At 36.2% G+C, this 14,990-nt stretch overlaps 1 protein-coding gene and 1 long non-coding RNA gene across 4 annotated transcripts in view; one reads left to right on the forward strand and one right to left on the reverse strand.

Moving 5' to 3' along the window:
* Window positions 1-10,489, forward strand: part of LOC126858531 (regulator of G-protein signaling 17) — a 235,222-nt gene extending 224,733 nt beyond the window's left edge. For all 3 annotated transcript variants that reach the window (XM_050608936.1, XM_050608938.1, XM_050608937.1), the window contains 3 exons: window positions 2,314-2,618; window positions 5,010-5,415; window positions 7,132-10,489. In XM_050608936.1, coding sequence (XP_050464893.1) covers window positions 2,314-2,618; window positions 5,010-5,415; window positions 7,132-7,374 — 954 coding nt within the window. In that variant the 3' untranslated portion in view covers window positions 7,375-10,489. The remainder of the gene's footprint in view (window positions 1-2,313; window positions 2,619-5,009; window positions 5,416-7,131) is intronic.
* A 2,901-nt stretch (window positions 10,490-13,390) lies between these two features.
* The window catches only part of LOC126858549 (uncharacterized), an 89,205-nt gene continuing 87,605 nt past the window's right edge, over window positions 13,391-14,990 (reverse strand). The window contains exon 3 of the long non-coding RNA XR_007688691.1: window positions 13,391-14,734. This is a non-coding gene — a long non-coding RNA (uncharacterized LOC126858549). The remainder of the gene's footprint in view (window positions 14,735-14,990) is intronic.

The raw sequence follows: 14,990 nt of genomic DNA on the forward strand, positions 1-14,990 counted from the left end.
CATTTCCGTGTCAAAATGTATTAATTTGCATTAGGATATTATTTTATTTATTAACGACTATCAAAAACAAATTAGACCAATAATAACTTATGTATTTACTCCATTTTGTTTATTATTTTAATTAATCGATTGATAATTCAAATTAATTTTTAATGTAAACAAATATGAATTTTAATTAACGAAATTATCTTTTTATTTAAAAAAAATGTTTATACATGTATTCAATTTTGTAGCTTACAGATATACAGTTCTACGTGCAACTTATTTAAATGTAAATTGTAAGCGTTATATGCGCTACTAAAACTTACATAGAATTCATCGTTCGCATCAATCTCTCGCTCAACTCTAAGTGTTTACTAAATTTTGTGGTGTTCTCTAGTGTAAACAATGGTTTGTTTCCACGACGTCTGCCAAAACAAATCGCGCTCGGAGATTATCGACATTTATATCGTTACAGTGTCGTAACTGGAGTCAGATATTCGGAGATACAAACTGAAATTCATTCCATGTATGTAAACAATCGCGTGTTTTTATGAGGGAGCCGCCCTAAATGCGGTTTTTGCACGGTCTCTACGACTTCCGGTCTCTATTTTCCGATCATCCCAAATCATCGCGCCGATTTATATCACGCTGTAAGCAATTAAATGGTTCTCTGTTCAATCTCAATGATCCCGATTGCTCCATATACCCGCCTCTTTCGCCATCTCTCCCTCTCTCTCTCTCTCGTTCTAACGCAGCTGATTCGTATGCGTCGTCACGTTTACTCGTGGCTACACGTGTACACTTTACACCGGTGCCTGTTTATCAACCTCTGCCCACATGCCATATAAGCGACTGTCCGATGTGGTCGTTATCGCGTGAGGCCGCACGGAGAGCGGGTCATCGATATACAATGTGGCGTAAAAATAAAGAGCTGCACGCGATTACGTTCGCGTCGTACAGACAACATATCTAAAGTTCATTCCGCAAATATTTTTTTTTTTGTATATATAGGAAGGAATGAACAGGCCTCGCTGAATATTTCTTCAAGGTTTTCTCGTTGCTGAAATAAAATCTCTATGCTGAAATAAAATCATGTGTGAGATTCGTTTTCCATTGATTGATTATTGAATATCTTTCTCATGTTTTGAATATGAAAAATAAATTCTCAACTATGCTCGATTCCAAGATTATATCTGATTTTGATGATTAAGATAAAATATTCTCTTGTTGATATCTATTATCATGATAAAACATTTCATGAATTAAAAAAAAGGAAATTACTGTATATATGTACATCAATATGAAAACGAACTAGATTATCGATTTGCGTTGGAAATTAGGAAGCTAGAACGCGCGATTGAGATATCAAATTTATTTGAGAAAGGATCGGGAACGTACTTATTCGAATTGAGATCATTCTTAAATATGGCATTAACGGAGAGATTAATTAATCTCCTTAGACTTTCTCTGAGAACCCAATATCGATCAGCTCAGCCGTCTGGCGATCATGAATTTTAAATAACGGAGACCTCGAACGGAATGACGAACGGAAGAATAATAAATCTCTAGCTACATCTCTCATTTCGATATCGCCATCGGGCCGCGCTGAAAATACGAGCCAATCGATACGTGCAGCTGAGCGTACAACAATCGTATCCGAACTAATTGGCTGCTTTTTGAAGGCTTTTGTGTCAATTATCGTACAATCAGCTTATTTCGACTAACTGATGTTTTTTTTTTTGTGTTGATAGATAAATCAATTGTCATCTTTCCCAAAATTTTACAGGGATTACTTCAATCGGAATTTAATAATTACGTGTCTCTAAACGCTAAACGTTTACCTGACTTCATTTCAGCTTATCCAATACATTCATTCTTCTCTCGAAATTTTTCCAAGTTGCGTTCTTACGCGAATTTTGTAATCATTTTTGGCTTATAATAAAAATAGTTTTTGAATCTCTTTATGGCAAGATAAATATATCGGCGTGATGATATAAAAAGAATAGAACATATGACTATTAATATCAATTAATGATTATAACTATATATATATATATAAGATTATTTAATTTGGTTACGTTACGCATCATTTATATGCAATATCAGGTTTACCGCCTCCGCATTAAAGAACAATGCCATATTATTAATATCCATATCCGAGCGCATGTTTCTAAAAAAACTTAATGTCAGCCACTTTTTACACAAACAAATCATAAAACCTATCAGTCCATTGTGTTCCGGAAGCTGCTGATTTAGTATATCTATTCTTAGTATCAGAATAAGCTTGTTCGCACGTGGTGCGTCGATTTAGAGGATAAATATCGATTGCAGATGTCGAGTGGACTTGGTGCAACTGCAATGGGGATCGGCGTTAGTCACGGGACAGGTGGCGAGGGTGTAGCTAGTGGTTGTCGCCTCCGTGCACAGAACCAAGGCCAGGCCTCGGGATCCAGCACGATGCAGCACAGTAATCCGCAGCAGTCGTCTCAACAGCAGCAACAGTCACAACAGCAGCAGCAGCAACAAGCGCCTGCATCGCAGCAACAGTCGCAACAACAACGCCAGACGGTCGGATTCATGGGCCGATCGAAGAAGGACAACTGTTGCCTATGCTGGTGCTGTTGTTGCAGTTGCTCGTGGTATTATCGATCCTGTCCGCTTGCATTTCGTATACATCGATGCGATTGATTCTAAAAGAGACTGCTGATCTGAAAAATCAAGCAACGACATTTTTCTTTTAAAGCGCTCTTTTACATAATAGTAGTTTATAATCTTTAATAATAAAATTTATTTGGAATATAAAAAGTTTGTTTCACACAGAAATTATTTCTTTAAAAATATGTATAAATATAAAATCTCTGATCGTTTATGTCATTTGTCGTTGACGTTTCTTATTTGCTTTTTATCGATTTGTTCTTATTTAATAATGTTGCGTTATATCGATACTTGTCGAAGTTAATACACTGCTGTATGAAGCGTTTTACTAAATTATAATTAATAATATTTTCCTTTCATTCACATATACATATACGACAATGGACAAATCGTTCACATGCACGAAGAGTAAACTACCGAATTGTGCCAAGTATAACTTCGATTCTCCGTTTTGCAACTGCATACTCGCGAGTATGGCTGACAAAGCAAGTCAGAATAAAGAGCTCTCATTGTAATCACTAGTGCAAGGTAGATGAAAACGAGTAAAACGCGCCATTATCGTTATCGTGCGCGTGGCTATTTTCATGTACTTCATCTACTGAACCTCTTGCCGTTGAAACGATATCGGTCCATTGTCTTTAAACTTGCGTGTATGATTCATTTATTGCCGTGCAGACGTATCTACATATTACCTTTCTGTGTTTCACGCTACAAGTAGGAATAAATGGTAAGCAGGCCACGGACTGTGTGCGTTAATACTACTTGTTTGTTATGTCGATGATGATGCTATCGTAATGCACGTATTACGGCTCACAGAAACGGGGTTGTGCACATACCACGCGTCCTTCCTCTGCGACCTATCTTTTGCAGATTATACACGAATAGATCCTATTCATTCCGGACTGTCATCGACTCGAAAGAGTTTGTCTCAAATGCAGCAGCGTTTCCTGAATTCCTCCCGCGGAAATACGTTCACGGCTATATATATACTTGACCGTTTTGTTATATTGGGGCGCAGAAATATTTAAAAAATGTGTATTTTGAAATATAACCGTCTCTTTGATTTAGCGCCAGGAATTTGTCACTTGCTTCATATTATGCAACAGATGTATTTTTCTTTAACCATTGAGAGCATTAAATCTATTCTTAATGGCAGTCCAAAATTGAAGCTTTATTTAAAAATAATAACATGTCTGAATATACACGATTTTTATTAATTGAATATTTTATCAGTATATAATTTTAACAAAGGAACACATTTTTTAAAGACATAATATTATTGACATAAAATTTCAACAAATTATGAGCCAGCAAATGTAATGTTATTCACTTATTAATCAAAAAAAAAAAAAAGGGACCAGGCTCTTGTAATTTGTTAATATTTTACATTAAAATTAATAACATGGGGAATATATTATACAAATGATATTATTTTCTTATTTAATCATGAAATCATTTTTAGAAATGCGTACAATGGATTCAAAATGGCGGGAAGGGGGGAAGTGGGGAAGCAGAAAGAGAGTCATCTTCGTCATTTGATCAAATCGTATAAATTATTTATGATCGCCGTTTATTTCTGCGTTTGTGGTTTGTAAATGCCATAGGACAGCTGCGTCATCAAACATAAAAAAAGCTTTCCAATGACCCGGTTCTGCGTCTGTTATCGACACGACTAATATTTTCTCTCATTTCAATATCGTCTTTTCATATCTCTTTGTATCTCGCAGTCTCGGTTAAATTAATTATCTTAACGTCAGTCGTTCATTATATCATTCCCCATTGCATTCGTGCTCATTCAGTGCATCATACTCCTGCTCTCTGTCACTTATTTCATCTCATTTTCCGAGGCTACCAAGTTTAATATTCATGTCCACATCCCTCTTCTCCTACCCGCTTTCAATATTTTCACGTTTGTATTCTTTCCATCATGCTTGCGTTTGTTAAATAAGAATAACCAAGTAATATGATTGTAATAATTAATGAAATGATTTATAATTCATCGATATCGACCTGATAACTAGTGATAAATTTCAATCTAATCTTTTAGAACCGAGCGAATGCATCATCTGTTATAATTAGAAACTGTAAAGTAGATTGTACCATTTACAGCAAAAAGAAATAAAACAATCAATCCGCACATTTTTAATCTAAATTTTCACTTTAATTTTGGAGTAATAAATATAATAAAAATATTACAGATAAAAACTGCACATATATTCTCGAATAATAAATAATAAAATAGCTGTAATAATTTGGTAATAATTTAGTCCTCGCAAAAACAATCATTGCTTCATTTTATTTATTTAACAATTTTCACAATTTTATATGTCACAAACGTCATTGAAAATTAACTAATGTGCTAATCGTTTTAGTTTGGCGGCAGTCGGCGGTAATTCGACGGGCGCCGGTGGAGCGGGTGATCAGAGCAAGAAGAAGGGCAATGCCGGCGTCGGCGAGCATGGCAGCGGCATCGGCGTTATCGATCTCGCGGGTGCAGGTGCAGGTAACGGTCTCGACGGACTCGACGGCCTCGACGGCGGCCTGGAGTGTTGCAGCTTGGAAGATGTCCGAGCCTGGGGCTCGTCCTTCGACAAACTAATGAGGAGCGCCGCCGGACGCAAACTCTTCAAAGAGTTCCTCGTGAGCGAGTACAGCGAGGAGAACATTGCCTTCTGGCTGGCCTGCGAGCAACTCAAGCGTGAGAGCAATCCCGAGACGATCGAGGAGAAGGCGCGCTACATTTACGAGGAATACATATCCATACTTTCGCCGAAGGAAGTAAGTAAAAAGAACCCCGTTCTTGCTCTCGCGAGGATATATACTCATATATATAATTATAATCGTTAAAGAATTTAGAAAAAATCAGTGGAATATTTGCTTATTATGGCAGTTATTAAATAATATCTCAATAATCATAGTTTCTCTCTCTTTCTTTTTTTCTCTAAAATAATTTAGTGTTCAATGTATTTAAATAATAATAATTTTTTTTTAAGAATAAGTATGCATAATATTTGTTAAAAAGAAAATTATAGATTAAAAAAATTATATATATTTATTAGACAAATTTTTATTCTCTCAAATGTTATTCTCAGATCGATTTTATTTGTTTGATGATTGAACTCAATGTGTTACAAATTAATTAATTCAATTTGTTGAAATTATACACATATGCTTTTCTCGCAATCATTTACATCGCTTTAATAAAATTTTATTTGCGAAAATAAAACAATTACTTCTGGATAAAATATTAGCATATTGCTTTAATATCAAACTATATGACATTTAAATCATATATATATACATATATTAACAGTATTTTCTCAAAAAATTTTCTTATCGTTGAACGCGATATTAATATGTATAAAAATTATTTTGTTTGCTTCGAAAGATATATCATTAAATATACATTTATCCGAGAAGAGAGATAGCATTAACATAAAAATATATGAAGAATTTCTAATTTTCTATTCTTTTAATAGTTTATTTAATAAATATAATGACATATGTAACGGCATGCGATCGGTATCTGTTATTTTGATCAGCTGATATACATAAGCATTAATATTTCGGGATATAAAACAATTCCTGTTTACCCTTTTAAAGCTGTTAATTTTGATGATAGAATCGATAACATTACGTAGGATGCATGATCTAATTATGCGATTTTATTGGAAAAGTCGAATGTTGAGCGCGTAGGAATTATAAAAAATAATGCAATAAAATTGAATACTGATTGATGTGACACAAGGGGATGCAACGGTCGATATACTTTTACAATATAATGTTCCGAGAAAAATTGCAGGCGCGCATGTGACTGTGTGTATGCGATTTCTTCTATATTAACCTACTGACCTATTGACCTAGTGACCTCTTTAACAATCTATTCAATCGTCCAAACGGGGCAAATGCACGAACCGTCTTTTACCATTCGAACATTATGGCAAATTGTACATTATACGTCGGTGCGTTATTACAATCATGTAGATATTTTTATGAGATAATGTAAAAAATCGTGCTAAAGGCATCTACCGCATACATTATGACCCATAATTCCTGGAAAGCTTTTTATTATGAATCGTTTATAACTTTGAACGTGTTAGAACTTTGCCATTTCTGCTGAAGCAAAATTGTTTTGAAATCGGTCAAAAGATACATATTTAGATTATAGATTGTTTATTTATCTTAGACTATTAGACATGTGCTTATTTTTTAAAATCATAGTTATTTATTCGAAAAACATAAGATTTTATAGATTTATAATTTTTGTTACAACAGCTTTTTATAAGACGTTATATAAGATATTATAAAATATTATAAGGCCTTTGTATTTTATGCGAGAAAAATATGAATTGCACGCAAACAGCGCGCTGTAGATTAAAGCTTAAAAGATAGAAAACTTGCAATTTTGCAGAATATTCTTATATAAGTAAAAAAGACAAACTGACGATATGTGTCAGAAAATTTTACTCACCTCATTATCTTTATCTTTCGCAGGTGAGTCTGGATTCGCGGGTACGGGAAATCGTAAATCGCAACATGGTGGAACCTACGCCGCATACCTTCGACGAGGCGCAGCTGCAAATTTACACCCTTATGCATCGGGACTCGTATCCGCGTTTCGTCAACAGTGAGATTTATCGAAGGGTAGCCAGATTGAATAGCAGCAATCCACCCAGCCCGAGCACCGGACAGGAGCACGGTAGCGGGAAGACAAAAAGCAAACGGGGGGCAACGTAATCGTGACGTGGATGGTCCAGGGACATTGGGGGCGCGGACCAAGACCTCCAAAACCAAAAGCACCTTCAGATTAGACCATGCATCGATCAGCCGAGAATCATTCGGCAGCGAATTCGCAACCGGCAAACACTCTCCTTGACGGAGAGCCTTCGTCGAGGTGAGGAATCATTGCCCGAGCGAAGATGGTCGATGGAGCTAATCCCTCCCTTGAGAGGAGCCATTCCCTTAGGATGGACGACGACGATCTTTCTGATCGCTTGTCGAATCGCTCATACACGGGAACCAGGAGCTTGTTTAGTGATTCGCTCTTCCACGCGAAGGCGCAACGGGGCCACGTAATCGCGCTCGTCATTGCACAGAGCCATTACAACACCGATAATGATGATGGTGATGATAATGATAATGTTGATGATGATGATGATGATGATGATGATGATGATGGATTGAACGTACGACAAAATCGCGATCGCGGTCAATCGCGTAGATCACAGATTGCGGCGTTCCACTTCCAGAGATTCGGTGCAAGCGAATGCACGCAGGGCGGTGGATCGTAAGGACCGGAGAAAGAAAGATCACGCGATCGCACAGGGATGACGGACACTGTCGCGAATACTATTGATCTCCCGAGTCTGTCGATCTTCGAGCCACACAATCTACTCTCGTTGGCATTGCACTTTATAGGTTCACATAGAAGATCTTCGAGATCTTCCTCTTTTTCGCTCTTCTCGCTTTGAAAGAGAGTTCGATTCGAATCACATGGCTTATGTATCTCATGATTCATTACAAATAGTTAAAATATCTCTTTATTTCTTAGCAAGTATATTGAAAGAAAAATGGAATAAAAATTAGAAAAATTCTTTCACCTATTTTTCAATCGAATACGCGTGTGTAAAATAGGAAAAATGTGATTTCAATTGAACTCGTCTGAAAAGATTGTTGACCATTTGATTTAAATCTAATATATGCAACAAAACGAGATGTTCATAATACACGTATGCACGATCTGAAGTGTTTGATTGAAGCGATAATGATATTCGCTGCATATGATAGTTGTCCGTTCGAAATTCCGAGAGTATACAATTTTTACCGCGAAAAATAAGTAGTACGAACTCGCAAATCGATGCTTCGCGAAACAATAGATACTCATTCTCTCTCAGAACGCTCTTGAATGGATCTCATTGATCGTGTCACTTGTGAATTTATCGTTAGATTAACGCGCGTAGTAAGGGTTCGTCGAGAGTATAGATTTAATCTGCTCAAGATCGAATTTCAGTTGCTCTCTTTCTCTTCTTTCTGCGACATTTACCTTCCACGATTGGAAGAAAATCGACGTCGTTTTACAGCCCGCTGTAACGTCAGGGTAATGCATCATTTACATAATGTATTTTTTATGATCGCGCATTTTTCTATAATTGCTAATAGTCCTTGTCCGAGAGCTTGATCTTCCTCATTGAGGAAAATAGGATCGCAAGAATCATACTTATTCAGCAAAACGAGAAGAGCTTCGGGAAAAAGAGAGAAAGAGGGAGAGACAGGAGATGCGGTTCTCTGTCAAGCATACCTCGGCGTTCGCTTCCATTGCGCTTTCAGAAGGATTGTCGATGGACGGCGATCTTTTTCGCTTCTGGTGCGTCATCCCCATGGCGGATATCGAGCTACTGCCAGCGAGAACACACCAAAGATCGAACGTGCGTCGAAGCCAACTAATTTGACGATCATCAAAGAGAAGAACGACTCAATCCAATGAACACATTACATACAAACGCGCACACAATCACACGAAATACACGCACATACATATGTATATGTGTACAGGAGACACGCACACACGTACTCACGCTGACGTAATGCGCGCACGCTCGTGTAAAATCTAGTCATCATCACGCGAAAATGCGATCCGGATACGCGTGATTGTGGAAGAAAAAGGCCTAAACACGAGAAAAAAGTACCAAGTGTCCCGCGCACTCACGCGAAATCAAGGCGTCGAAATTAGACTGTCGTCATTAATACGGATCAGAAAAAAAAAAGAAGAAAAACGTAATGAGAGAAAAAAAAGAGAAGTAAAAGGGCGAGAAGCGGTGAGTCATCGCGGCACGAACGCAATTCTTAGCATTAATTCATAAGTATATACATAAGTACGGAATAGAAACTAAAATAAAAAGAAGATCATCACGACTCGACCGTCATCGGTGATCGCGAGCGATTCGCGTCGCGATGCCTGCTCGCCGCTAGAATCTCTTCTCGGTCGCGATGCGCTTTGACAGATCGCTCTTCGCACACGAACAATTTGCCTTCGCCTTCGGATTTATCCTCTATTTCCAGAAATCTTGCACACTCTTCTCGTGGTAGATTTATATCTGAGATTTATTGCATAGCATTGTATATTTGACAACGGTAAGTAACGTAAACGCGCTGAAGAGACAATTTGAATATTGCGTTAAAACGAGAGCGTACGTTGGTAGAAAAGTGTCAGAAAAAATTATGGAAGCTAATATTAAATATAAATTTAGCTTAATATAATATCTCCCCTTCCTAAAAAATTCCTCGGCGTTTAATACTTATCAACCACATATTTCATTGGATGAAAATGTTCGAGGCAAACTTGCCGTTGTATCATGATTTTTGCCCTTTCTTCTCTATCGCGACGCTTGGATATTGTAAGCTCAAAAAAAACTTACTTTTTTGTTGCACAATCCTGGAAACTATGGATAACGGAGATATGATATTCGCCGCCATAAATGAAACGACCAAAAGAGCGATAAAGTTCGAGCGCATCGCGGCGCGCCCGCGCAATTTCCTTTCGCGATATGTCAAGCGTATACATAACACACAAAAAGCACATGTGCTCTCCTGAGGATCATCGAAATGACGGGAGACGAAATACGAGCGCGCATCTCTCTAGTCAAATCGTCGGCATCGTCGCGAGCGGACAGCACAAGCGACAACACTCGCACAGTCAGTCAGCGTTTGGCTACTGCCCTGTAGATAATATATAGATAGGTATATAATGAACGAAGAGGATTAATGATTATAAATATAAATATATATATATATATATATATATATATATATATAAATATGAAAAAGAGAGAAAAGAAATATATATATAAATATACAAAAAAACATGTGCTATGTTCCACATAGGTGCAGAATGCGAGCGTGTGAGAATAACAGTGAGAAAGAGAGAATGTGAGAGAATGAAGTGATACTCTCTTTTTAATCTTCGATTCTTTGTTTGACGCGAGGACAGCCTGTCCGCCGCGACCGAAAACGAAAAACGATGGTAATTAGTGGATAACTCTCAAGTCGATCTTAATTCTGACATAATGCCGTACTCGCGTGACACCGAAGCGGAAGACGAACGTGATATAGTGAAGATCGTAAGAATTGCGCAATTAGAGCGAGAGGAGGAGAGGATAGAGCGATACTGATATATGTATAAATAAGTGTAAATGTCTCTTTATGACTTGTGAACGCCTTATTATTATTGTATCTTTATTATTATTATTATCGTCGTAATTATTACTGCTACTGCGTGATTCTGCATTAAATTTATTATAAACTCTTTTATATAGGCAGAGAGATATATTTAATTGCTTTTACTTGTTGCGATTGTTGTAAGGAAATTGCAAGAAGTATGTGATATAAAAATTTTGTGATATAGAATGTCGAAGAGAATGCTCGGACTCTTCGCTCTCTCTTCTCTTGTCTCCAGCAGGGCTGTTCATTTAGGATCTCAACGCGGCTTCCGGAGGCCTCGCGTCGGCATCGTCGATGAAATTAAGCGGTGAGATTGCTCGAACGTCGTCTTCACTAATAAACGCACAATTTTCTCAACCTTCGATCCCCTGCTTCTTTCTTCACGAGAAAAATTCCCTTAAGATCCATATAGGGCGGAGAGGTAAGGGCATGCTAGAGCCATCATCAGCACAGCTGCGATCGTGCATGAATCTCTCCCGACCTTTGCATATTCTGATTTGTCGTTTTTATCCGAGGTAATCAGCAAACTCGTACGGTGCGACGTATACAGGTAAGAGTTCTGTCATTTTAAATGTTCTCGATCGAACGCCAGTTTATCTTGATAAAATGCTCAACACGAATCTGTTTTTCAGACTGAACTATACTGAACTATTTGGGAAGAGTGAACTCTGGTGAAGCGTCAAGAACAACATTACAAATATTATGATATTTGTATTTATTATAATGATTTTTATAATTATCAAATAAGAGATACATTAATTATGTTATATTATATATTTAACAATAAGAAATATGATAATACGACAATCTAGACAGAGAAGTATATAAGATGGAAAACAAAAAGGAATATTCATTGAAATATAAAAATTTAATTTATTAGCGAAAGTTTAATATATATAATTTCTTCAAAAAAATAAATAATATATAATTTTTTTATACCGTGATAAAAATATATTTTATAAAATCTATTCTTCTAATAATTGAAATCTTACGATAAAGCGATTCGTTTAGCTTTTGACAGATGGAGTATCCTGGAAGCTGCCATAATAGTACGTGATGAAAACTCATTTATTTACTGTTGGTATAATAATAATGAATATCATGCAAATTTATATTTGAAACTATTATTAAAAAATAATTTGTAGAGCTATCTAAGAGGATTCAAAGCTTGAATACAATACGATATTATGAAAAATCTACAAATTTTCCTATTAACAGCTGTCAATAAAACAGCATGGATGCTGGAAATCTTACTACAGATTTATAAATGCATATTTCTCTTAATAAATTTTAATATATATTTTTAATAAGTTTATTTTTTTTATATTGTATTTTATATTTTATTATTTATGAAAACAATATAAAAATATAATTAATCTATTTATTATCGTGGATTTTACGCATTAAAATTACATAAAAATCATTCTCGCTAACATCAATAAAAAGGTTTCTCGACGTTAAATAAATCATTAATTTATCAATGATTAATAACAATCCCACGTCATTAGAATAGCTGGAATTACACTTTGCACGGAATAAATCTTGCTTTTTTTATTTTTAATGCATCATTTAATCGTGGGCGTAAACAGTGTACAAAAAACGTGAAACAATCCGTAATTGAGACTTACAGATATTTATCTATTACCTCTTTAGCATAAATGATAATAAATTACGTCTATTAATATGCATATCTATTGACGTAGAATAATTTATTCATGCGGTTAAATATATTTCGATAGATTTTAAATATTTTCCAATATTTTTGAATTAACATTTTTTTTTCTTGTACAATTTGATATTGATATTATTTATAATTATAAATTCTTATACATATATACACACATTTTTCATTTTTATCTTGCATATTTTGTATCTTTTTTAATCATTAATTTTTCAGAATTTATATAAATTTTTCAAAATTTGTTTTATATCGATATGATTTTTAAAGATTAATCAGTAGATTGAAAGAGAAAAAGTTTCACATATATTATGTATATATTTGTCTTATGTATATATCCCTGCAGTATCCCAGCCGTGACTGAGTATATGTGCAAACTGCCGCAATTGTAACCCATAACCGAGTATCCATTCCCAAGGAACCACAGACCTCACGTGAAATCCGATGCGATACGTGCAACGCTGGACAAAGTATACCTTTGCGCTCCCTCTCTTCGAGGATGGAGTTCATCACTGAAACGCGCACCCGCTTTCTTCACCTTACAAGCGCGCAATCCGGTACGTGTCGATAATTCAAAATTATCCCGCAGACCATTTCGAATGCATCTAACTGTGACATACATAAAAATTCAGCTTTTCTTTCTTTTCGTATTAATTCGCGTATGAATCAGTATAATTTGCGAAAATTATACAGCATCGTATATTAGAAACTACATTTTGTGCAATTAAATTTTAATCGAAAGAAATATTAATCTAAAAAAATATTAATGAATATTTACATTATTAGAATTAGCATTATTTGGTTCCAACAAAAACAAAACAAAAAAAATCTGCAAAAAGAAAAACCCATTACGTTTTACTTTGGATAATTTCAATTTATTATTTCATTAATCTTTTATACCATTTCCTTCAATAAAAAATTTCCTTTAATAAAAAAAATCTGCATCAAAAGAATCTCATTATCTTCTAGTTTTTACGTATTATCTATGCAGGGTAATCTATGCAGGACTAAATACCATATAATCTATTTTATTACAGGAGAACGAGTCATCATGCACACGCATTACGCACGCAGCTCCTTGCATGCTCGATATAAAAATCCGCTCGCCATGAGTGGCGTCGGCTTTGTGCGTGTTTTTTTTTTTTTTCTTTTTTTTTCTTTTCTTTTTCGTTTTTCTGCCCCTTGAGGCTACCGGCGCGATGCGGCTGCCTGCTCGGCTGGACTTGCATCCGATGGCAACGATCACGATCCAGAGGCCAAGGAGAAAACCGCGTGCGCGCGCGCGAACCAGCCTTACACTCTTTTTCGGCCCCCGCCCGCCCCCGTTTGTCTTGCATTGCGTTTCTTCGTGCTGACATCGTTTTCGCGGCCTTCTACATCCGACTACTTCTCTCCGCCTTCCTCCCCGCTTTAACCCTTTTCAGCTCGTGGCCGCTCCTTACATCAGTGAAACCGCGTGTATCTGGAATTTTTAGCGGCGATTCCCGTATGCGATTTTATGGCGGATCGCTGCAGGAACCTGTGTCTCCGAATCCAATGATGGCATTTAACAGGTATACCGTTTTATATCTCTCTTTATATTCATCGTTTTATCGACGTCTAAAACTAAATTTAGTTAAATTTATTTAAAAATTAAAATGTTTTTTTTTTTTTTTTTTTCGTTATATGTGTATATTATTTCACACACTAAACATCGTTTAATTATGAATCGGTTGTAATATTTAAACAAACCATCATTCTTTTCATATTGGCACGGTGAAAGTGCGTGACTCTTGATGCAGACTATATAAACCTGGCCAATATTATAAAACTCATAAAATGATTCACGGCGAGCGCTCGTTCATCACGTACACTCTGTCGACGTTACATTGCCTCGGGACGTTACTTTCCGCTTCAGTGTCACATTGGATTACATCTTCGCGTACGTCGCCAGCACGGTTTCCTCTCTTTCTCTCCTCCACCGCCTTATTTAAACGTCCACCTCTTTAGTTAGCAAAGGGTATTTCATACGCGAGACACGTTCGATGATATTAATTATCTCCTCGTTCTCAGCGCGCATTACTGAAATTTGTTATCGTCGTCGGTAATCAAATACTCCACACGGGATTTGTAATGAGAGGTCCTTAGCTCTTGTCCGCATACGAACGCAGCGCAACGGCGGTGATTCTTGATTTTTTTCTTCCTCCTCTCTTTCATCTCATCCTATATGACACAAAATAAGCTATTTTCAGTAATTCACGGTTACAATATTGAGATTGGATGAGCGCTGCGGAAATTTTTTCTCTGCGCGAATTACATGCGATTATAAAAATCCTTCATAACGGATATTATATTATTGGCTCAACTGTTGCTACAAAAATTATTTTCATATTTACGAAATATAACGAAATGTGTCGTACTATTACGCAGCAACAAAAAGAGAAATTTTTGAAGAATAAAGCCATAAATTTTTAAACGC

The sequence above is a fragment of the Cataglyphis hispanica genome, chromosome 25 (assembly GCF_021464435.1).
Source record: "Cataglyphis hispanica isolate Lineage 1 chromosome 25, ULB_Chis1_1.0, whole genome shotgun sequence".
Taxonomy (NCBI): domain Eukaryota; kingdom Metazoa; phylum Arthropoda; class Insecta; order Hymenoptera; family Formicidae; genus Cataglyphis; species Cataglyphis hispanica.